Below are 22,755 nucleotides of genomic sequence, written 5' to 3'. Positions count from 1 at the left end.
GCATCTATGATTGGTGTCTCCGAGACATGCCTTTCGAAGCCATGTCTGCTAGTAAGGTTTATGCTCTTCTTCTGCCTCAACCCTGGATTGCTGATCATTGTAATGCATTATGGTGGATGCATAAGTTTGATACTTGGTGGAAGAAAGTGCTTGCTTCCCTTTGGAAGAGCCATTTGCCTTTAAAAGAGCGATTGTTTCTCTAGCAATGCTTGGTTGGAGTCCTTCCAGTGGGTGCTTTTCTCAATGTACGTCAAATCTGCTCCTCCCGTTGTGTTCGTTGCTCGGTTGCAGAGGAGACTGTCAGTCATCTCCTATGGGATTGCTGCGTCACTAGAGAGTTTCTTCGTGGTATAGCAGCTGGCATGCAGCTTCGATTCCCCTCCATGGTTTTTCACAAAAGATTTTGGGCTTTTGGCATTCTCCCACCTTCTTCACAACAATTTGCAGTTTTCTTTATGTGGGTCAGATTTTGGGCCTATTGGACCATGTGGCGTCAACACAACAGCTGCATGTTCTCTCGTGCTGATGAAAATCATTTTCAGTTTTTCAAGCTTTCCCTTAAGCAATCCCTACGTTTTGCGTTGGAAGTGGGTGATGTCACTTCAGACATGCATCGCCTTTCTTATGAATGCTTTTAGCCTGATTTGGCAGATGAACACTTCTATGTTCATACTTTTGTATCTGTTCATTTCTGTGGGTTTTCCTCGTCTTGAGGTTTCCCACTAGTAAATTAATCCCAAAGATTTACAAAAAAAAAGAAGTGTGTGGATAAGAGAGAAAAAGCTGCGGGAGCCCTTCTGATCTTCTACGTCAGAGTTCTATCGCCAGCAAGCTCCTCTGTAGTGCTGTTAGTTGTTGTGGAGCTTCCATCTTCAGCCTGCGCGCGCGTTTCCCTCTGCTGTTCGGCTGTGTGACGTGCAGATTCCGGCCTTCTGTCAGTTTGCTACAATTTTTTATCTTTAGTGTGCATGTTTTAGGCAGCGCAAAATTGTGCTCTGGTGAATTTTCTGCAAGGTGTTTTGGGCCTCTGTAGATTTTCTGTCAAGCTTTAGCAGTACAGTTTTGTTCGGAATTTTGCAGAGCGAAGTTCTTTTTATGTACAAACCTGAGGTTGTTACAGAGAACGACTCATAAAATAAAAAACAAAAAACAGAGTGTTTTTCTTGTGGAGTTCAAGCTGTGATTTTTAATCGAAGTAGACTTTTGTCTGTATAAAGGGAAGGTTTTTGTTGGTCATGGTAGAAGAGGCTGTATATAAGAGTAGGAAACAGGTTGACCTTTCCTCCATGGATGCTGCAAATATCATTAAAGAGTGTTTGACGGAGGATTCGCGGATGCTCGGGATGTGTGGGAAGGTCAGCAACCAGCTACTGAAGTGGTTATTCCGGTTCAGCAGTTGATGGATCTGGTTAGGTGGGGGAAATGGGAACACACAGAACACAAACTAGATGCCTCTCTATAGCCCAGCAGATATCCAGCACCCCAAGCCACTCACAAACATACACGCATGTACACTTTCTGCAACTTGCACTGAACAGCCTCGCTTACGAGCAACTTCGGCTACACACAATCGCATTTACTGACGCACACACCAATGCACCCATATCTGTAACCACTCTCACACCGGGAGGCCTCGCACACCTCGACCGCACACAAAAACACACCTAATCTGCAATCATAATCACTCTCTCCCTCTCTCTCTCTCTGCACACACACACGCAATCCCGGAGCCACTGCTACCACGGGCATACGGCAAAAGACGAGACGTAGACGAGATTGATGGCGAACACGGCAAAAACACAAACCAACTATGTATCACATAAACATTATCCAATACAATGATAGCGGTCCTTGGCGGCTACTGCTCAGTCCATGGCGACTCTTCCAAACGCGATTGACGGCGCTCGTTATAACGGCCACACCATGGCGTGCAATCATCCTTGTGCTCCACTCTATGCTATTGGCAGCCCGTATCCCTTGATGACCTTCTACACCTGCTCCAAGGCAAGCCCTCGTCTTCAACAATCCTAGCGGCTCCCCATTGTCATCGTGTTCATGGCCACAACCCCTATCCTGAGATGGCCGCTCCCCTCTACAGCACTCGGCCTCTTCAAAAGCCTCTCCTCCTCCACCGTCTTGGCGGCCCTGCAGTCCTCTTCTTCTTGGCAGTCGACCACCCTCTCTGAGCTCGGCCCCTGTTGCTCTGTGAACTGCGTGGCCCTCTTCTAAGCACCTGCAGCTTCTGGCCTAGCCCAGCTCGCTGGTCTCCAGAGACTTCTCCATTCGGCAACCCACGCTCTTGCAGCGCTCTCCAACCCCATACTGACTACAGTTCCCCTCCTGTTCTTGCGAGCTGGCTGCCCCTGGCTGTAATAGCCCTCGTTTTCTGTCACTGAGCAGACCTCCACCTCCTTTGCATGGCCCTGGCGGCTTTCCTTCACCTACTGGCGGCCACCCGTGATGGCGACCCCACCTTGCTTGTTCTCGGTTTCTGCCAGCCCGCCCATGAAGCATGGCTCCTCAGGTGACGCCCTACCTCCTCTTGAAGCCCCTTCACGTTGTAAACAGCGCCACCCTGTTTTACTCAGCCCCTGCAGCTCGCTCTCTGATGGCGCTGCACTCCTTACTGCAACTGGCGGCCCTCACCTTGCTACTTCATGCGCATCCTGCCCAGTGGCGGCTCTCCCCTTCTCTCCATATGCACCCCGCCCCTTCCACCTGTCGAGCCTCCCCTCCTTTTCTGGCATGCCACCCTGTGGCGATGCCTGGCTCCCTTTCTCTGCATGCGCCATCCACTCATGGCCAATCCCACACCTGGCCATATTCCCTGCTCGCTCTGCTCGTCTACTCCAGACGACTCCGTATATTTGCATGCTTTAAAAAGCTGAATTTAAGCGACCCTTCACACGATGACCACAGCTGCCAAAAAAGTTCTTTTAAATCAACTTAAGCAGCCCTTCCCTTCAAGCACAAGGGCTAAAAAAAAGTTCTACTCCTTTTGTCTCGGCAGCTATGATCACATGTTAACCTCTTCTATCCATGTTTTAAAACTCCAAAGACCACTTCCTTGCTTCTCGGCACCTAAAGCTCAGCCATGAAGCACGGCTCCTCAGGTGACGCCCTACCGCCAATGAGCAAAATCAAGCGACGTCCCGGGTGAGAAACCCTTGCCAAAGAAAGCCACGATTGTCATGGCCGTCTGTCATTTTGCGCTCGATATGATGCTTGATTGGTGAACAACTATGCACCTTCTCTCAAGCTCATAAACAACCTTGACACTATTGATCTTGTTCACCAATCTCATTTGACATACACCTTACAATCAGACTCGTTGAAGATTGCATCAAGTATAGCTTCAACCACCCTGCCATTTGCTTCCAATTCTCCATACACCCGCTTCCGACGTGTTTGTGGGTGAACCAAGTTTGGGTGCATCATCATTGCCCAACTCCTCGTTGAGCATTTATGCTCAATCATAGTATTATTTAGGTAAAGTAGCATTGCATAATAAGAAGTTGATAGATAGTATTTATATGAAGCAGTAGATAGATAGAGTGAATCTAGTAGATAGATAGAGAGAGATTCACTGTCTGCCGTAGCACCCGCCTAGGTCAAATGGAAAGCCATAGGCTCTCCCAAGCATAGTGTAAACTCCACCTGGATCAAAAATATGGCATTGGTCATCACCATCCGTCTATAAAATTGATACAAACCACCCTAGCGTTGCACTTGTAAACCTGTAAGCCAATCCTTCTTGTAGATCTTGGCAGCACAGCCCTTCAAAAAACTGCATGCATGAGCCATCTCCACGCCCAACACAAGCCTGCACATCCGGGAAAGCTTTTGCATCACATGTCTCCCCCCCAATGGCTAGAGAGCTCGCCATATCATGATTGTCTTCAAACAAGATAACCTGTAGCAACCGGCATAACGGCACTTGCATAGCAACCTTTAGCAGCACATCCACCAACAACATGGCACCAACCTGTGGCAACTGATTGTCCAAAGCAGACACTGGCATATCTTCACCTGTAGACTCTTCAAACAGCACTGGAAAAGGCGGCAAGCCTTGCATACCTTGTATTCTCGCCATAGCTTTAACAACCAAAACCTGCGACTCGTCATCAACATCGACCACCGGCTCATCGAATCCCCAATCATCTTCATCAAGACATTCTTCTTCAATCAACATGGCCTGACCATCACAAGGCAAGAGAGAGGGTTGCCAAACCCCTTGGTCCGCACAAAATGTCTCTTCACCTGCAATCTGTTCCGCTTTGACCACCTTATCGACATGCATAACATCATATGTCTCATACCTTGAGAAAGCAAACTCCGTTTCCCATGTGCTGTCCGTATCCAAGGCACTGCTATAGCTCGAATACACCTCGGCTTTCTCCACAAAACTCACCGGCTTTGGCACTTCAGCTATCTTCTCCACTGCTTGCTTTTTGGAAGTCTTGGTCAAGCACATTAGGCGGTACTCTGTAGACTCCTCTCTGCAGCTGTTGAGGCCTCATAGGCCCACACGGTATATCTCTACTCTGTCATCACGCCTATCCGCTGCTACCACATGTGCATCAACAAAGGGTGGATTACGTGAAGCTCTTCCCTAGCAATTGGCCTTGGCACCGATGGACTCGCCAGAACCTGCTTTACCTGTTGCTTCTTTAAAAGCTTCTTCGTCCTGCTCTACGCATAGGCTACTGCCTCCTCGTACGTGCACGGTCGCGATCTATCTCGACTTTATCCCGCACTTTTACATGCAAGCAGTCCACAAACTTGGTCATCTTCAAAAAATCTGCATTCTCTATAGCAGTTACCTTAACCAACTTGCTCCATATGGCCTCAAACTCCCACACGAATGCTCGGAAATCACCGTCAAGGCTTTGCTTTAGGTTGTCCATTATGTGCTTCACTTCACTCCACTGCGTGTTGGCCACATATCGGCTTTGGAATGCCGCTTCCAATGTGATCCAATCCTATTTTTCTTCAGCCTGCAAGCCCTCGTACGATACCGTTGCTTTTCCACGAACCAGGAGCGGGAAAGCTTGGGCCACTCCCTCTTCCCTTGACAAGCTGCTCTCCAACAAAAAAAGACCGTTGTCTTGCAGCCAAACTTCTGCATCTTCAACACCTGTAAAAGTCGGAAAACCCGACCATGCCATTCTGGTTAGATCTTGCTCTTCAAACCGCGACACCGTCTTCGACTTCACCAAGGAGCAATCAGTAGCTCCTCCGTGGGGGCACCACTGATGGGATGAGGGAAATGGAAACACACACAGTACACAAAATAGATGCCTCTCTATAGACCAGCAGATATCTAGCACCCCAAGCCACTCAAAATCATACACTCACGCACACTTTCTGCAACTTGCATTGAACAACCTCGCTTACGAGCAACTTCAGCTACACACAATCGCATTTACTGACACACACACCAATGCACCCATATCTGTAACCACACTCACACAGAGAGGCCTCGCACACCTTGACCGCACACAAAACCACACCCAATCTGCAACCACAATCACTCTCTCCCTCTCTCTCTGCACACACGCACACAATCCTGGAGCCACTGCTACCACGGGCATACGGCAAAAGACGAGACGTAGAAGAGATTGATGGCGAACTCGGCAAAAAACACAACCCAACTATGTATCACATAAACATTATCCAATAAAATGATAGCAGTCCTTGGCGGCTATTGCTCAGTCCATGCCGACTCTTCCAAACGCGATTGACGGCGCTCGTTATGACAGCCACACCATGGCGTGCAATCATCCTTGTGCTCCACTTTATGCTAATGGCAGCCCGTATCCCTTGATGACCTTCTACACCTGCTCCAAGGCAAGCCCTCGGCTTCAACAATCCTAGCGGCTCCCCAGTGTCATCGTGTTCATGGCCACAACCCCTATCCTGAGATGGCCGCTCCCCTCTGCAGCACTCGGCCTCTTCAAAAGCCTCTCCTCCTCCACCGTCTTGGCGGCCCTGCAGTCCTCTTCTTCTTGGCGGTCGACCACCCTCTCTGAGCTCGGCCCCTGTTGCTCTGTGAACTGCGTGGCCCTCTTCTAAGCACCCGCAGCTTCTGGCCTAGCCCAGCTCGCTGGTCTCCAGAGACTTCTCCATTCGGCAACCCACGCTCTTGCAGTGCTCTCCAACCCCATGCTGACTACAGTTCCCCTCCTACTCTTGCGAGCTGGCTTCCCCCGGCAGTAATAGCCCTCGTTTTCTGTCACTGAGCGGACCTCCACCTCCTTTGCATGGCCCTTGCGGCTTTCCTTCACCTACTGGTGGCCACCCTATATGGCGACCCCACCTTGCTTGTTCTCGGTTTCTGCCAGCCCGCCCATGAAGCACGGCTCCTCAAGTGACGCCCTACCTCCTCTTGAAGCCCCCTCACATTGTAAACAACGCCACCCTGTTTTACTCAGCCCCTGCAACTCGCTCTCTGATGGCGCTGCACTTCTTACTGCAACTGACGGCCCTCACCTTGCTACTTCATGCGCATCCTGCCCAGTGGCGGCTCTCCCCTTCTCTCCATATGCACCCCGCCCCTTCCACCTGTCGAGCCTCCCCTCCTTTTCTGGCATGCCACCCCGTGGCAATGCCTGGCTCCCTTTCTCTGCATGCGCCATCCACTCATGGCCAATCCCACACCTGGCCATATTCCCTGCTCGCTCTGCTCGTCTACTCCAGACGACTCCGTATATTTTCATGCTTTAAAAAGCTGAATTTAAGCGACCCTTCACACGATGACCACAGCTGCCAAAAAAGTTCTTTTAAATCAACTTAAGCAGCCCTTCCCTTCAAGCACAAGGGCTAAAAAAAACTCTCGTTCTACTCCTTTTGTCTCGGCAGCTATGATCACATGTTAACCTCTTCTATCCATGTTTCAAAACTCCAAAGACCACTTCCCTGCTTCTTGGCACCTAAAGCTTTATGGCCGCCAATGAGCAAAATCATCCGACGTCCCGGGTGAAGAAAGCCGCGATTGTCATGACCGTCTGTCATTTTGCGCTCGATATGATGCTTGATTGGTGAACAACTATGCACCTTCTCTCAAGCACATAAACAACCTTGACACTGTTGATCTCGTTCACCAATCTCATTTGACATACACCTTACAATCGGACTCGTTGAAGATTGCATCAAGTATAGCTCCAACCACCCTGCCATTTGCTTCCAATTCTCCATACACCGGCTTCCGACGTGTTTGTGGGTGAACCAAGTTTGGGTGCATCACCGGTTGCACAGTATGCATTTAATGTCGTTATTTTTTTTTTTCCCCTGAAAAATGCCATCGGCACAAGATGAAGGTCAATGGGTTGACTTTCTGTTGAAAAGACAAGCAGTTCGAGGGGTGTATTTTGGTGCCCGTAGGTTTTATGAGGTGCTTTTAGAAGACATGGACGCTCGTTCGCGTTTGTTGGAAATGTCGCCTTTGTTTTTCAATATGCAAATGACACATGTTTTGCCATGGGCACTTACTAAAGATTATTAGAGTTTGATACGACATAGATGCCCGGTCTGGGTGGAAATAGTCGGATTTCTGCGGACTTGGAAAGATTTCTTGCCTCTCTTGGCTGTGCAATTGGGCAAAGTGATTTGCCCCACAAACTTGGATACTAATTCCAATAGATTTTGTGTGCTATGGGGTACAGATAAGCCGACGCCATCAGGAATTACGGTTGACTCTGGTGATCCAATGGTAGGAAAAAGGCCATTTAAACTCAAATGGGGGAAGTAAACTCAAATGGGGGAAGTTTGCAGGTTCTTGTTTTGGTTGTGGCAAATTTAGCCATATGCAGTCTGAATGCCAGGAATCTTTGTTTAAACTGCCACCGTCTGCTATTCCTATGACTGGAACTCGTGTTGCTCCTCCTTCCTCTTCGTCCGTGCAGCCGAAGATGGGGGATTTTAATGGAAACATGTAGGCCAAACAAGGTAAAGACTCCATTAAGAATCTGGCTAATACACAGACTGTTGTAAAGGCTGATACTTAAGGTAAAGCCAAATTGGTTGATTCCACTGATGGTTGGCAAATTCCCAAGAAGCCTACAAAACCTCGTGTTTCGCCTGTCTCGAGGAATTATGTACCTGCTCTGGATGGGAGAGGTGGTGGAACCTTTGCATCCGCATCCCATGATCATAAGTCGCTGGTCGAAGCGTGGGATAGAGTGGTTCATTCATACAAAGAGGCTTTGCTTGGGTCGACATCTACGTCGTTGCCGATGGATCAAAATCCCCTGCAAGGGATGCATATGGATTCTGTTGTATTGAATGTTAGCATGGAGGCAGATGTGCCTATGGGTAATCCTACGTGATGATTGTGCCTCGTGGTTTGTTTGTAAATATTGTACAGATGCATTCTCCCCTTAGATGTTTTACATAGAGGTTTGTGCAACCATGACAAGTGGAAGCTGATCGAGCACTATGTATATACAAATAAAGCAGATATAGTGGTATTACAAGAGCATAATCAATATGATTTTGTTGGTCAATCATCGTATTATGCAGGATTCTGGATTTTTTATGCTGGTACTGGTTCTTTTTCGGGAGTTTTAATGATGGTTCGTCATGAATTGCAGCCGGTTTTGGCCCATAATGACTCGGCGGGACGTTGGATGGTTGTTCAATGTCTCGTGCAAGGCAATATTTTGGAATTTGCTGGTATTTATGCTTATACTGCCTCAGCACATAGATCTCGTATTTGGCAAGATTTGGTCAAATATCTGTGGCGTTCACATGCTTTTTGGTGTGGGGATTCTAATAATGCACCGGCAAACTCGGACAACACAATTCGTCATTCGCATAGGTTAAACTTGGAACTTTCTTCATGGAATGCTATGGTCAGTGGCACAGGGGTTTTGGATCTGTGGGCTAGTTCTCACTCTTTGGAGCGAGGCTACACTTTTGCTCATAATGCTCGCTCGGAATATAGAGCACGACTGGATCGGTGGTATGTATTGGGCTCTCAGCAATATGATATGTTTGCATGTGATATGAGGATTGATCGCTCCTTTACTCTATCTGATCATTTTCCTCTTTGGCTCTTGATCCATATTGAGGCCTTGGATACAGATTCCTCGCTTCCCACTAAGCGATTGCTGCATATTAATAATTCAAATATCTCGCACAAGGAATTCCAAACCTTGATTGAAGCAGTGATTCCGCCGCTTGTCTCTCATATGTTTATAGATGTGGATGTGGCTTGGTACTGTTTTGTCATGCGGATTCAAGCAGTCATAAAGGATTATGGTTCTTGGTACATGCATCGGATGAGAGATAAAGTACAGGAAGATAAGGTGACTACTCAAGCTTTGGAAAGTCTTGCAAATACTAGACGGCTTACTCGATCGGAACAAGACAAATTATGTGCAGCTAAAGCCTCTTTGATGCATAATAACATAAGGAAACTTGAAAAATGGAAAGTTAGATCAAGACAATATGCTTTTATGGTTAAAGGTTGTTCATCAAAGCAGTTCTATAAGCATTTGCATCATTCGAGGTTATCCGTGTCTATCAAAAGGGTTAAGATTGATAGTGGTCAATGGACGGCCAATAAAAGTCAATTGGCGGATTTCATGGTTGATCATTTTCAACGGGTTTTTGCTAAGCCTAAGGTTCCCTCATGTGAGGTTTTGCAAGCCAGACAACTACTGTTGTTGTATATGCATCCTATATTGACAATGAATGATGTAGCTACCCTTGAGGCTAGTTTTACTGAGGCTGAGTTGCATGACAGCTTGTTGCATGACAGCTTGTTGCATCTTGGGCATTGGAAATCCCCTGGATGGGATGGTCTTATAGTTGAATTTCTCCTTCGCTTTTGGGAGTCCCTTAAGCAGCCTCTACTTTTCATGATCAATCATGCATGGGCTACACAGTCACTGCCGCAGTCGTGGAAAGAAGGATTGGTGAAATTGTTGTCCAAGCAAACATTATGTGAATACTTCTCGCATTGGCGTTCGATCACGCTTATGCCGGTAGTTTATAAATTGTTGTCGAAAATGATAGCTTCTTGTATTAAAGATCATTTGTTCTCAGGCATACATCTTGCTCAATATGGATTCATTCCTCGCCGGAAAATTCTAGATAATATTGCTAATGATTTCGTTGGGATTGAGTATGCGAAATATATTGGATAGGATGTACTTATCATGTGGGTTGATATAGAGAAAGCATTTGACACTATTCATTGGGACTTCATTGCTCAGATTATGTCGGCTTTGGGCTTTGGTTCCAAGATGTGTCGAGTGGTCTATTTCCTATATGAGAATAGTCAATTTGCTCGAATTCTTGATGATGAGTTGACTCGGTTATGGGATCTTGGTAGATCCGTTAGGCAAGGTTGCCCTTTGAGTGCTATGTTGTATGCTATTGCTACGCACCCTCTTTTGTTATATTTGGACTCCTCAACTGCGTCCGGGCGTTAACATGGTTTGGAATTGCCATCTCGAGATCATTTTGCAGCACAAGCATACGCGGATGACTCCATGTTTTGGCCTAGAAATACATTTGAGGATGTTCAATGCATAATGGAAGCATTGCATCTTTATGGACTGGCTGCAGGTCTGTAGCTAAACTTCCGAAAATTTAAATTGTTACCATTGCACAAATGGATTGGCACTCAGTATTATGGCTAGGGGAGATAGTAAAGCCTGATCAAATTGTGAGGCATCTTGGATATCCGTTGGCTTGGTCGGTTAATAATGCAAAATTATTGGATTGGTTTGAGAACAATTGAGGTCAAAATTACACTATTGGAAATTATCCACTTGGCCGCTACATGTAAGACTTAGAATAGTACAGTCCATATTGGTGGCATACATGCAATTTGTCGTGCCTATGTTGCGTTGGCCACCTCGTCGTCTTCGAGCTTTGATGTCTCGGATACTAGAGCACTTCTGGTCTACTTCCTCTCATAAAAAAGGTGTGCGTTTGCTTGTGATGGATAAGATATGTACTCCGAAGCGTTGTGGTGGTTTGAATATTCTGCATCTGGGTTCTCATGTTATAGCAAGAAAGGCCACATTGTTGTTGGTGTTGATTGAGCAAAAGCAGCCTTGGACGCAAATGTTTGCGTTTTTGTGCTCTCATGCGGTTTCTACACCAACTTTTGGCCAGTGGCAGCCGTCGTACTGGGATGTGGTTTTTGGTAAGTTTCAAGCCACAATACCAGGATGTTCTTTTGCTTCCAGTCTTGTAGCGGATTGGAAATTAGTCACATAGGACTTGTTGTGGCATTGTAGAGATGATGCCTGTGGCAACTTGCTTCGATTAGAAAGTTTACATTGGAGTCTGGTTTTTGATCAAACTCTTGTTCAATGCTCTCCAAGACGGGCTTATTTTCTCTCACAAAAAGGTATCGGCAGCATAACTAATGTGATGGATGCTGATGGACAGGTGCTCTCATTCAGACAGGCTGCCCTTATCTCTGGGCTTGGGATGCACTATAGGCGCATGTCGGACACCATTAAAAATCTGGTTGACTCCATATCTCTTGTTCCAGCGCTGGTTGTAGAAAACCGAATTTGTGATTGGCGCTATGCTGGTTCTTCAGCCTCTTTGATTTCTGCGAAGAAAGTGTACGGCCATTTGCAAACGTTCTCTTGGATCTATGAAGACTGTAATAAGGTATGGAATATGAACAAGAGTGTTACTTGGTGGTGCAGTAAAGTCATGAAAGTGTGGCATGCGAAATTGCCTTTGAAGGAGAGACTGCTTATGTGGAGATGCATACTTGGGATTCTCCCGATTGGCAAATTTCTACGGTCTAGGAGATTGGCCTCTTCGCGATGTGTTCGATGTGGTGCAGCAGTTGAGACCATTCCACATTTACTGTGGTCTTGTGCTCATACGCTACAGTTTGTGGACTGCATCTCTACTGCTTTTCGCACGCGTTTTCCTGGCATGCATTTCGGTAGATCTTTCTGGATCTTTGGAGTACTTTCGCCATTGATTCGGCCGTATGCATACTTTTTTGGCTGGGTCAGATTCTGGGTGCTTTGGACGATGTGTGTAGCAGGCTACAGTGTCACTTTCACAGGACACACAGTTAGTACAGTTGGTCTGGTCTGGTTCACATTGAACGGACTCTCTAGGCTGGGCAGTGACACGTGGCAGGGATGCGGACGGTGGCCTAGTGGACATCCTCATGTTTCAGCAGATGCGAGTGGAATATGTTTTTCTTCTTCAAGACATCTCTGTTGTAGTCTCTCCGAGTGGCCTATGACTTGGATGAGATTCCTGTTAGTCATTACGAGCTCTATTTTGACTGTTTCTGATTTCCCGTTTGTAGTATTTCTCATGGGTTTTCCTCATCTTGAGGTTTCCCATTGGTAATTCAAAATGACGTTACAAAAAACGTGTGTGTGTGTGTGTGTGTGTGTGAGAGAGAGAGAGAGAGAGAGAGAGAGAGAAAAGCCTACACGTTCCTGCCTGCGCGCTCCTGCTTGTGCGCTCCAGCATCTGCGCAAGCCCCTACCTAGCGTGACTCTGCTTCTGCGCGCTTCAGCCGTTATGTGGCAGGTCTGCCTACGACTGCTTAGTTGGAGTGACAACGTCTGCACCAAGCTATTTCGACTTGAAACATTTTGTTGCTAAAGCCTGTTGGGTAGCCCTACATGTATGCGGACTTGAAGGTGTTCAAAGTATAGAGCGTCTTGCAGGGATTTTGTAGAGAGTAGTGCAGTGGATTTCGCCTCCTTCCTCCTACATTGTGCAAGCCTTTTAAGCGCGCTGGTGGTCATAGATGATTTTCACCTGCACGCGGCCCTTCTGTCAGAGTCTCGTGTGAGTGACAGTGAGTGTGTTTGTGTATTTACTTTAGCAGGAGTTTCTTTTTGTCGGTGTGTTCAGCAGAGTCCTTGCTAAGAAAGAAGCCTTAAAAATTTAATAAAAAAAAGGTATATAAATATATCGAGTGGGTGTTACTCCAAAGTGTGCTCTAGAAAGTGAAGTGTTGATTAGATATGGCAGAAGAAGCTGTATATAAGCATAGGAAACAGGTGGATCTTTCCACGATGGATGTTGCAAATATCATCAAGTCAGAGGATTTTGTTGATGCTCAGGATGCTTGGGAAGGTCAGCAGCTAGCTACCGAAGTGGTTATTCCGTTTCAGCAGCTTATGGATCCGGTAGCACAGTATGCGTTGAATGCGGTCATTTTGTTCTTCCCTGGCAAGATGCCCTTGGGTTGATTTCCTATTGAAAAGACAAGCTCTCCGAGGAGTGTATTTTGGTGCCCATGGCTTTTATGAGGTATTACTGGCAGACATGGAAGCTCGCTCACAATTATTGGAAATGTTGCCCTTGTTTTTCAATATACAAATGACACATGTATTACCTTGGGCGCTTACTAAAGACTATCAGAGCTTGATTCGACATAGGTGCCCAGTTTGGGTGGAAATAGTTGGATTTTCGACGAACTTGGAAGCATTTTTTGCCTCTCCTAGCTGCTCAGTTGGGCAAAATGATATGCCCCCCAAATTTGGATACTAATTTCAATAGATTTTGTGTTGTGGGATACGGATACGCCGACGCCGTCAGGAATACCGGTTGACTCTGGTGATCCGATGGTAGGCAAAAGGCTGTTCAAACTCAAATAGGGAAAATTTGCAGGTGCATGTTTCGGTTGTGGAAAATTTGGCCATATGCAGTCTGAAGGCCAGGAATCTTTGCTGAAACTACCGCCTTCCATTGTTCCTGCGTCTGAAACCCATGTATTGGGAAGCTACAATTCCGGGATGTCCCTTTGCTTCCAGTCTAGTGGCGGATTGGAAGGTGGTCACGACAGAATTGTTGTGGAATGGTAGAGATGAGGTCTGTGGAAATTCACTTCGACTGGAGAGTTTGCATTGGAGTAGAGTTTTTGCTCAGACTCTTGTTCAACGCTCTCCTAGACAGGCCTACTTTCTCTCCCACAAAGGTATTGACAAGATAGCAGACGTCATCGACACTAAAGGACGGATGCTCTCATTCAAACAGGCTACTCATACTTTTGGACTTGGGTTACACTACAAACGCATGTGGGACATTATCAAGGAGTTGGTCGATTCTGTATCTCCCATCCTGCCGCTAGTTGAAGACAATCGAATTTGTGATTGGCTCTATGCTGGTTCTTCGCTTGGTTCAATATCGGCAAAGAAAGTGTATTATCATTTGCAGTCGTCCTCCTGGGTCGAAGAACACTGTAACAAGGTATGGAATATGAATAAGAGTGTTACTTGGTGGCGGAGTAAAGTTATGAAAGTGTGGCATGCTAAGCTACCTCTCAAGGAGCGATTGTTTATGTAGAGATGTATTGTTGGGGTTCACCCCACTGGCAAATTATTGCGCTCTAGGAGATTGGCCTCTTTGAGATGCGTTCGTCATGGTGCAGGCATTGAGAATATATCGCATCTTCTATGGTCCTATTCTCGTACGAGACAGTTTGTGGATAGCATCTCTTCAGCTCTTCGCTCGCGTTTTCCTAGATCACAATTTGGTAAGTTTTTATGGATCTTTGGAGTGCTTCTGCCTTTGCTTCGGCCGTATGCATACTTTTTCGACTGGGTTAGATTCTGGGTACTATGGATAGTGTGGAAAGCACGGAATTCCCTCATGTTTCAACAGATTCAAGTGGAATATGTTTCTTTCTTCAAGATATCTCTTAGACAGTCTCTTCAAGCTGCCTATGACTTGGATGAGCTCTCTATTAGCCATTACCAGCTCTACTTTGATTGTTTCTGAGTTACAACTTGTAATACTTTCTATAGGTTTTCCTCGCTTTGAGGTTTCCCACTTGTAATTCAATCTGACATTACAAAAAAAATGTGTGTGTGTGTGTGTGTGTGATCTCTATATGTTCCATCGCATTCATGCAGATCCCTTGCCTTTCTTCAAGCTTTCCCTTAGGCAGTCTTTACGGTTCGCCTTGGAAGTTGGTGATATCACTGCAGAGATACATCAGCTTTCCTATGAAATGCTTTTAGCTATTTTGTACAGCCAAATACTTTTGTGTTCCTTCTCTTGTACTTCAATCTTTTTGGTGGGTTTTCCTCTCTTATTGAGGTTTCCCACAGATAGATAAATCAAATTGATTTACAAAAAAAAAAGTATGTGTGTGATCTTGTTGCTCGCGAGCGTGGCTATGGACTAGTCCGACTGCCCTGCTCTGTTACAGATTCGCCATGTGCGCGCCTCAACCCCTTTGCACGGATTTGAATTTTCACGTGCTCCCTACTCGTGCGCGCAATGCCCTGCATTCCCCTACAGATTTTGTACAGTTCGTTTGGCGCTCACGTGTAGCACATACTTTTTTTTTGTAAATTTGCTTTGATTAATTTACAAGTGGGAAACCTCAAAGCAAGGAAAACCCACGAAAAGAAAGGGATACAAAAAGCGGAGCACTATGAGGCTCCGAAGGCTAGAAATAGTCAAAGTAAATCCTGTAGGTATCAAGAGTGTGTCTCCAGTGTCATAGGCAAAATGTAGTGCTTGACCACGAGATAATTTGAAATAGGGAAAGGGGTCAACAGAAGTGCCTTGGAACATTAAGGAGTTCCTATGGTGCCAGATGGCCCACAGAGTCCAAAATCTGACCAAGGTGAAGAACAACGCACATTGTCTGTGAAAAGAGCCGGAAGGAAAACATAGTCGAAGAGCAGTCGACACTTGCCGAATGAAGGCCTCTGAAGTGACGACAACGCCACAGTAAGTGTGGCACGGTCTCCTCAGCTTCAAGGCATCTGGGACAGCGGGAAGGCGCAATATGCCGAGTATGTAACATACTGCCAACAGGTAGAGCCCCCACCAAACAGCGCCACAAGAAAACACATTCCTTCAAAGGAAGATGACTCTACCAAATGCGAGACAATGTGTGTTGCCACCACAAGGATGACTTCGAAAGCGACCACAATTGATTACCCTGATGCACAATCCATACATCAGACTGAAGGATGGCTCTAAAATATTGGACATGAGGGATTGCGAGCGCAACCTAGGCCACGGTAACAAAGGCAAGTAAAACTGCACATAAGCCACAAGGATGCATTGGAAAATCTTGAGATGCACATGAAGTGGCCACGTGGACAATTTCCAATAATTCAACTTGGAATGCAGACGTTGGAGCACCCAATCCAGTTTCTTCATAGCCAATACATCCCAACCCAGCTGATAACCCAAATGGCGAACCAGAACATGTGGAGGAACAATCTCCCCAGGCCACAATATCTTATGCCAGTCACACTCTTTCAGAGGCAATAGCTTGGATTTACAAAAGTTAACTTTGAGGCCTGCTGCAAATCCATATGTGTAGCATAGAGAGTGTCTGATTTTCACTCCAACTTAGGCGCCATCTTGAGATCATTTTGTGGCGCAAGCATAAGCGGATGACTCTATGTTTTGGCCTAGAAATACACCTGAGGATGTTCAATGCATCATGGAAGCACTGCATCTATATGGACTGGCTACAGGTTTGCAAGTGAACTTTCGAAAATCTAAATTATTACCGTTGCATCAAATGGATTGGCACTCAGTATTATGGCCAGGTGAGATAGTAAAGCCTGATCAAATTGTGAGACATCTTGGGTATTCGCTGGCTTGGCCGGTTAACAGTGCAAAATTATTGGATTGGGTTGAGAACAAATTGAGGTCCAAATTACACTATTGGAAATTATCCACTTAGTCGCTACATGTAAGACTCAGAATAATACAGTCCATATTGGTGGCATACATGCATTGTTTCCTACCTATGTTGCGTTGGCCACCCCGTCGTCTTCGGCCCTTGATGTCTCGGATACTGGAGCACTTCTAGTCTACTTCCTCTCAGAAAAAGGTTCTGTGTTTACTTGCGATGAATAAGTTATGTACTCCGAAGCATTGTGGTGGTCTGAATCTGCATTTGGATTCTCATGTTACGGCAAGAAAGGCCACTTTGTTTTTTTGTTTTTTTTTTCCAAGAAAGAGATCCTTCTATTAGTTAATGAAAACTGCCCATAGGGCTACATCCACCTCTGCAAGAGAGGGCTACAACAAGCATGATGGGGAGACTCTCCCAATGAAAAAACAGCATATATACAATGAGGCTAAATCAAGAGATGGGAGGAGGGAAGAGCCACACAGGTGGACAGTAGTGCCATTTGAGCACCCCCTGGACTATGGTGTAGAAAGGCCCAAGGCGTCAGAGTCGTAGAAAAGCCTCTCGACGCTCCCGCATGCGGTCGGAGCTACCCTGTAGTCCCTCAAGCTGTCCTCTGAGAGTATGGATCAGCTCTAGCCAAAAGTCACGAACAATCTCTGCTGGTGGCACAGGGCGAGCCTCAAAGATGCGGAAACAGTGGGCCCGCCAGATGAACCAAAGTGCCAAGCCACTGATGACCTCCCAGCACTCCTCTCTCACTGCACCACTCCTGTGGAGTAAGCTCTGTAGCAGGCTGGAGTGTAGGTCGCCCCCCCTGCATCACTATCATCCTGCTGGTGGAAGATAGCTCAAACTGAAGTGCCGGGCCGGTGAGTGTGGACCAGCCCGCTGCCCCCCAAGTGTACTGTCGAGCAGTGGAGAGAGAAGGCATTAGCCGAAGAACTCGTAGCCACACCTGCTGGGCCGAGGGACAGTCCCAAAGACAGTGACGCTGACTCTCCACCAACTCGTCACAGGCTGCACATGCGGCCGACAGACCACTATGCACAAGCCAACTCCCTACTGCCGTGGCTTCGTGTGCAACCAACCAGTGAAACAAAGTGATGCGCCTCGGCTGTCTGGAGTCCCACAGCCTCTGCCAAAAGTCTGCAAAGAACTCGACTGTGAGGCCCTCCTCCTGCCAGTGACGTGCTACAGCGGGGCGGGCCTCTCTCTGTGCTGCAAGTATATGACGTCCAAGCCGAACAGTGTACTGAAAGAAGGAGACTCCTGGGCGGTCTGCAGAAGAGAGGGGGTCCCTCCATAGCCACTCACCAGGATCCCACTGTACTCGTGCCAGTGGACAACACTCCCAAGTCCATAGCCTCCAGTGTTCAGTCTCAAGAGCTGCTGGGTCAGGGTCTATGACGCAAGTCCTCCCACAGATGCCCACAACTCGTATCCTCTGGAAACAGCACTCTGCTACCTGCAGGGCCTCTACTGCAACTCGTTGTAGTCGTCCCCCACCCTGAAGCTCGAAGAACAGGGTTGGGACAGTCTCTGAGCAGGCCCTGACTGAAATGAGAACCTCCAGACGTGTGAAGGCTCCCATCCACCGGGGTGCTACTAGCTCAAGAGGCGTGAGCCACTCACCTTGAACTGACTCTGAGATGTCCTGACACATACTCTGCACCCCTCTCATGCCCTGTAGCTGTAAACCCTGCACCTCCTCTGACAAACCTGTGAACTCTAGCCAGTCACCTAGCTGGTCCTGCTGCCATGGGACCCCAAGAAACATGAGGCCGACTCCCAACCAAGTGACCTCTCTGAGTGCTAACCATGGGGTTCCAGACGAGGGGCTGCCGTAGGCACTCCTCCGTGCACGTCGGCTGTCTCTGCTCTAGGCCACGCCGTAAGAGCTCCCAAGATCGAAGCAAACTCACAGCAAAGCGGTCCTCCAGTCTCCTGCTCAAACCAACTCGCACAACTCTGTGAAGATCCATCTGGTCGAAGGTTGCCAAGGGCCTCCTGCTTGAGGCACCCTGGCACGAAGCCTCTACAGCAAGAACTCCTTCCAGGGCTCCTCGCCTGGAAGAAGTCCTCTGACGACAAACTTCCCAAGAAGGGCTCTACTCTGCTGTGCTGGATCAATGATCCCAAGCCCTCCCTGAGAACAAGGAAGTGTGATGACCGACCAAGCCACCTTGGCTCGGGCAATCTGAGTGTCACGACGTGACCAAAGGAAGTTCCTGATCAGCCTCTCAACCTGGCTAATACAAGAACTCGAGAAGATCCAGCAAGAAGTGATGTACCACATAGTCGCCAACAACACCTGGTTGGCAACTACTACTCTACCAGCCAACGAAAGTCGTGCTAAACTCCAATGTAACAGCTTTCTCATGATGGACAGGAGAAGAGGAGGAATCTGCTGCTCGGGGGCAAGTCCAAACCAACCTGACAACACAAGTACCGAACTGCAGTCCCTGGGGGAATCCACCTGAAACCCTCTCTTGGCATCCAATCTGGCATAGGAGCACTGCCAACCGAGAAAGCCACTGTCTTTCTCCAGTTGATCAGTGCACCTGATGCACAACAGAAGGTCTCCAAAGCCTGCTCACATCTGTGTAGATTGGCCTCCTGGCCCTCTAAGTACAAGGCTGAGTCGTCGGCAAACTCGGCGTTCAGAAGCTCATCCCCCCGTATAGGGAGTGCTAAGCCCCTCAGACCAACCTGCTGTGACACCAAAAATCTGCTCATCGCCTTCGCATAGAACAGAAAGAGAAAAGGGGCAAGAGGACAACTCTGTCTGACCGATCGTGTGAGCATGAAGCGCTCACCTCTACCTCCTGCCAAAAGCACCTGACTGTGAGCCTGTCTGTACAAAGCTGACACCCCTCTCATCCAAGCATCTGAGAAGCCCATCCTGCATAGAGTGCCCTCTAGAAAGTCCCAGTCAACTCTGTCGTATGCCTTCTCAAAATCGAGAAGAAGAATCACAAGGTCCTCCCCATGGAGCCGTGCCAGGGCAGAAGCCTTCCAGAAAGTGAAGATGTTGTCAAGGATACTGCTCTCCTTGACAAAACCTGTCTGAGTCCCATGTATAAGGCTCTCCAAAACTGGCTGAATCCTCAAACTCAAAGCCTTGGCAAGAATTTTGTAGGCTGAGTTGAGGATGGTGAGGGGGCGCCACTGTCGAATCTGAGCCAAGGAGCCACCCTCCTTTGGAATGAGGTAAATCAGGCCCTCACTCATGCTATCCGGCATCACTCCTGTGTGCAGAATGTAGTGAAAGGCACTACAAAGATCTGAGCCAAGCAGGTCCCAGTACTCCAAGAAGAAACTGGGAGTCAGCCCATCCTCACCTGGACAGCTACCACGAGGAAGGGCCCTAAGAGCCTTGTGCAGCTCCTCAAGCTGAAGAGGCATCTGTGCCTAAACCTGTTCCCTGCATGCATCCTGCCGCTCTGACTGGGGCTCAGCCGACAGCAACTCACGGTAAGAGTCAGTAGCAACTGCACGTATATCCTCGGGCTCACAAACAACTGACCCATCGGGTCTCCTCAATTGATTGACCTTGGCATGCGAGTGCCGAGGTCCCACTGTCTCAAAGAAAGCACCTGTCACTCTGTCACCCACCTGAGTCCACTGAGATGCCTGTCGGTGAAAGACAAACTCATGACGTCTCTCCTCTGTGCAAGCAAGCTCCTGTCGAGCCTGATGTAACTGCTCCTCCAACCATGGACTGTCAGGATGCTGCTCCTGCATCCTCTGTAGTGAAGCAATGCCTCGTCTGAGACGCTGCTCCTCCTCTCTCGCTGCAGCCCGTCGAGCCAAAGACTCCTGGAGAAAAAAGTGGCTAAGCTGAGCTAGGCCTGAGGCCACTCTGTCTGCAGGTAGAGCCTGGCTGTCCATGCCCTCTATCCAGAGAGCCTCTACCCTCTCTCTGAGTGTTGAGTCCAACAAGACCCGCTCTGGGATGCGAAGCATCATGCTCCCACTCCTCTGCCTGTCTGCCACTGTGAGGATCACTGGTGCATGATCCGAGAAGGATGTCCCTGCCAGGATGCCCACTGATCCCCCCAAGTCACTGAAGTGGTCACTAGTGTAGAAGCGATCTATCCGCGATAGATTCACTCCTCCCACTCTGTGGTCCGATCTCGAGAAGGCAAGACTCTCTGGAGGCCTCACAAAGCCAGAATGCTGCCATGTATCTGCGACCCTCAAAGTCATACACAACCTCTCCCAAGCTGCTAACTCGACTCCATGCACAGTAGCATGGCTGCCTCCGATCCTGTCAGAGGGGTCCTCCAACATGTTGAAGTCCCCTCCTACACACCAATGGTCAGCCTATGGCAAAGACTCAACAATTTGTGACCAAAACTCTGCACGAGCACTCGCCACATTGGGCGCATAGATGTTCAGGAAGCCCACAAGGCCACCCCGAACCTGCATAGTAATCCACTGAGCCCTGCCTGGCACAATAATCCCTCTGCCCACAATGGCCTGTTGCAATGAGTCCGCAATAGTCATACATACCCCACCCTAGATGCCTCCAGGTCCAAAAGCAGCTGACCAAAAGGTATCATATCGTCCACGCAAAATCTGACCACATCGCCGAATGCGGCTCTCAGACAGGTGGTGCTCCTGAAGCATAAGGAGATCAATCTCTCCTCCCACAAGGCAACGCTGAAGCTCCTGATGCAATCGGCCCCGCTGTCGCTGAAACTGGGGCCCACCTAATCCCTGCACGTTCCACGAGACGATCCTCATGGGGAGCGAGAGAGAACAGACGTTGTCGCAGCAGCAAGACGGACTATCTTCGAGGCTGGCTTGGATGGGGAGTAATCCGCATCCGAGCGTCCTCTACATAGGCGAGACTGCAGTGAGTGCCTAGCCCAAGCCCAGGCAGAGCGAGCTGTGCGTAAAGCAACCTCCTCTGTCCAGGAGTCCTCATGAATGTATACATAGCAAGGCAAACACTGCGTATCAGCAAAAAAGTACACCACAATGTGCCTACATCCCGCTGAGTCTGGGGGTGTCACCGCAAACTTGGCCAGTGGCCACAAAGTCTGCAGCAAATTTGTAACTCCAAGTTCTTCCATGTGGTGAGAGAACTCGAGAACCTGTGTATGCAACCATCCCACCACTGAGTCGAGGGACCACTCTTTCTCGGTCCTACCACAGAGAGGGAAGGAGAAACCAACTGCTGAGTCCAGGGCCTCTGTACCCCTAGCGGCGAGGAACAAAGCATGGACCCTGAAGCAGGCTGCCTCGTGGTCTACCGCGGAATCGCCGAGAGAGCGTAGTCGAAGAAATCCCAGCGGCGTCGGAGGTCTATGCTCGTCAGACCACGAGGGATAGCTGCAAGGGAAGATGTCTGAATCTGCAGAGGGGGCCGCAAGAAGGGCTGATCCTCTCTCGCTAGGCGACTCGTGGCAAAGGCGCTGCGAAGCGATCTCCTAGCCGCCGGCGAGGGACCAGTCTCCTGAGTCGATTGTGGTACTAGAGCAGGAGGGGGGGGAGAAGGAGCTGGGGGGGACGGAGGGGAAGAAAAGTGGGGTGGGACGACAGAGGTAGAGGGGCGAGGTGGGGAGTGGACGGGAGCAGGGCGGGGGGGTGGATGAGGAGGAGGAGGGGAAATCTGTAGGTGGGGCGGTTGGCGTGGGTGAAGCGGAGGTGGAGGCTGGCGTAGGGGGCTCCTCCTGCTCAAGAGGACCAAAGCGGTTCCCCGTGGGAACCCACTGCTGCCGAGTAGGCACCTGAGGGCCACTCTGAGTGCGAGGCTGTCGTTGTGGCCCCTGGCGTCGACGGCCATGAGCCTGCTGCCACCCCTCCTCCGCTGCAGCCCCAGGCTCGGAGGGTGGCTCTGAATCTGTGAGTTGTGCCGCTGGCTGAGGTGCGGCCCAGCCTTGGCAGGCTGAGGCTGAGGCTGAGGTTGAGGTGCAGGTCGGGGCCGCCTCCGTGGACAAGCCTTCGCTAGGTGGCCCATCTGTCTGCAAATGAAGCACTGGTTCGGGAGACCCGAGTACTCCACACTCTATCTAAACCAACCCCCACTCACCCAAGGCAAAAGGATAACCTTCAGGAGCGTGTGGGTATCTCTGACCAAAACTCGAACTGAGGGGATGCTAGCCGCCTTGGCAGCTACT

At 48.6% G+C, this 22,755-nt stretch overlaps 2 protein-coding genes and 1 pseudogene across 5 annotated transcripts in view; 1 reads left to right on the top strand and 2 right to left on the bottom strand.

The window, feature by feature from the left end:
* The window catches only part of LOC147459138 (uncharacterized), a 267,221-nt gene that overhangs the window by 227,877 nt on the left and 16,589 nt on the right, over positions 1-22,755 (top strand). The window lies entirely within an intron of this gene.
* Positions 1,315-6,614, bottom strand: LOC147459140 (uncharacterized; annotated as a pseudogene).
* Positions 16,803-18,631, bottom strand: LOC147459139 (uncharacterized). Its single transcript, XM_086510020.1, has 2 exons — positions 17,513-18,631; positions 16,803-16,882 (listed from the first exon to the last, which is right to left on the bottom strand). The coding sequence occupies exons 1-2, from the start codon at positions 18,402-18,404 to the stop codon at positions 16,803-16,805; spliced, it is 972 nt and encodes a 323-aa protein (XP_086366146.1). The 5' UTR covers positions 18,405-18,631.

This window comes from Adiantum capillus-veneris, chromosome 4 (genome assembly GCF_014529385.1).
Source record: "Adiantum capillus-veneris isolate H3 chromosome 4, ASM1452938v2, whole genome shotgun sequence".
In the NCBI taxonomy this organism is placed as follows: domain Eukaryota; kingdom Viridiplantae; phylum Streptophyta; class Polypodiopsida; order Polypodiales; family Pteridaceae; genus Adiantum; species Adiantum capillus-veneris.
This window is presented reverse-complemented; position numbering and strand designations above follow the sequence as displayed.

Bases quoted from the DNA above. Each gene is read 5' to 3' on its own strand.
- LOC147459139 (XM_086510020.1), bottom strand. From the start codon at position 18,404: ATGTTTCTTGGGGTCCCATGGCAGCAGGACCAGCTAGGTGACTGGCTA. The intron at 16,883-17,512 runs GCTGGTCCACAC...ATCCAAATGCAG, and splicing joins GTACACTTGGGGGGCAGCGG to ATTCAGACCACCACAATGCT.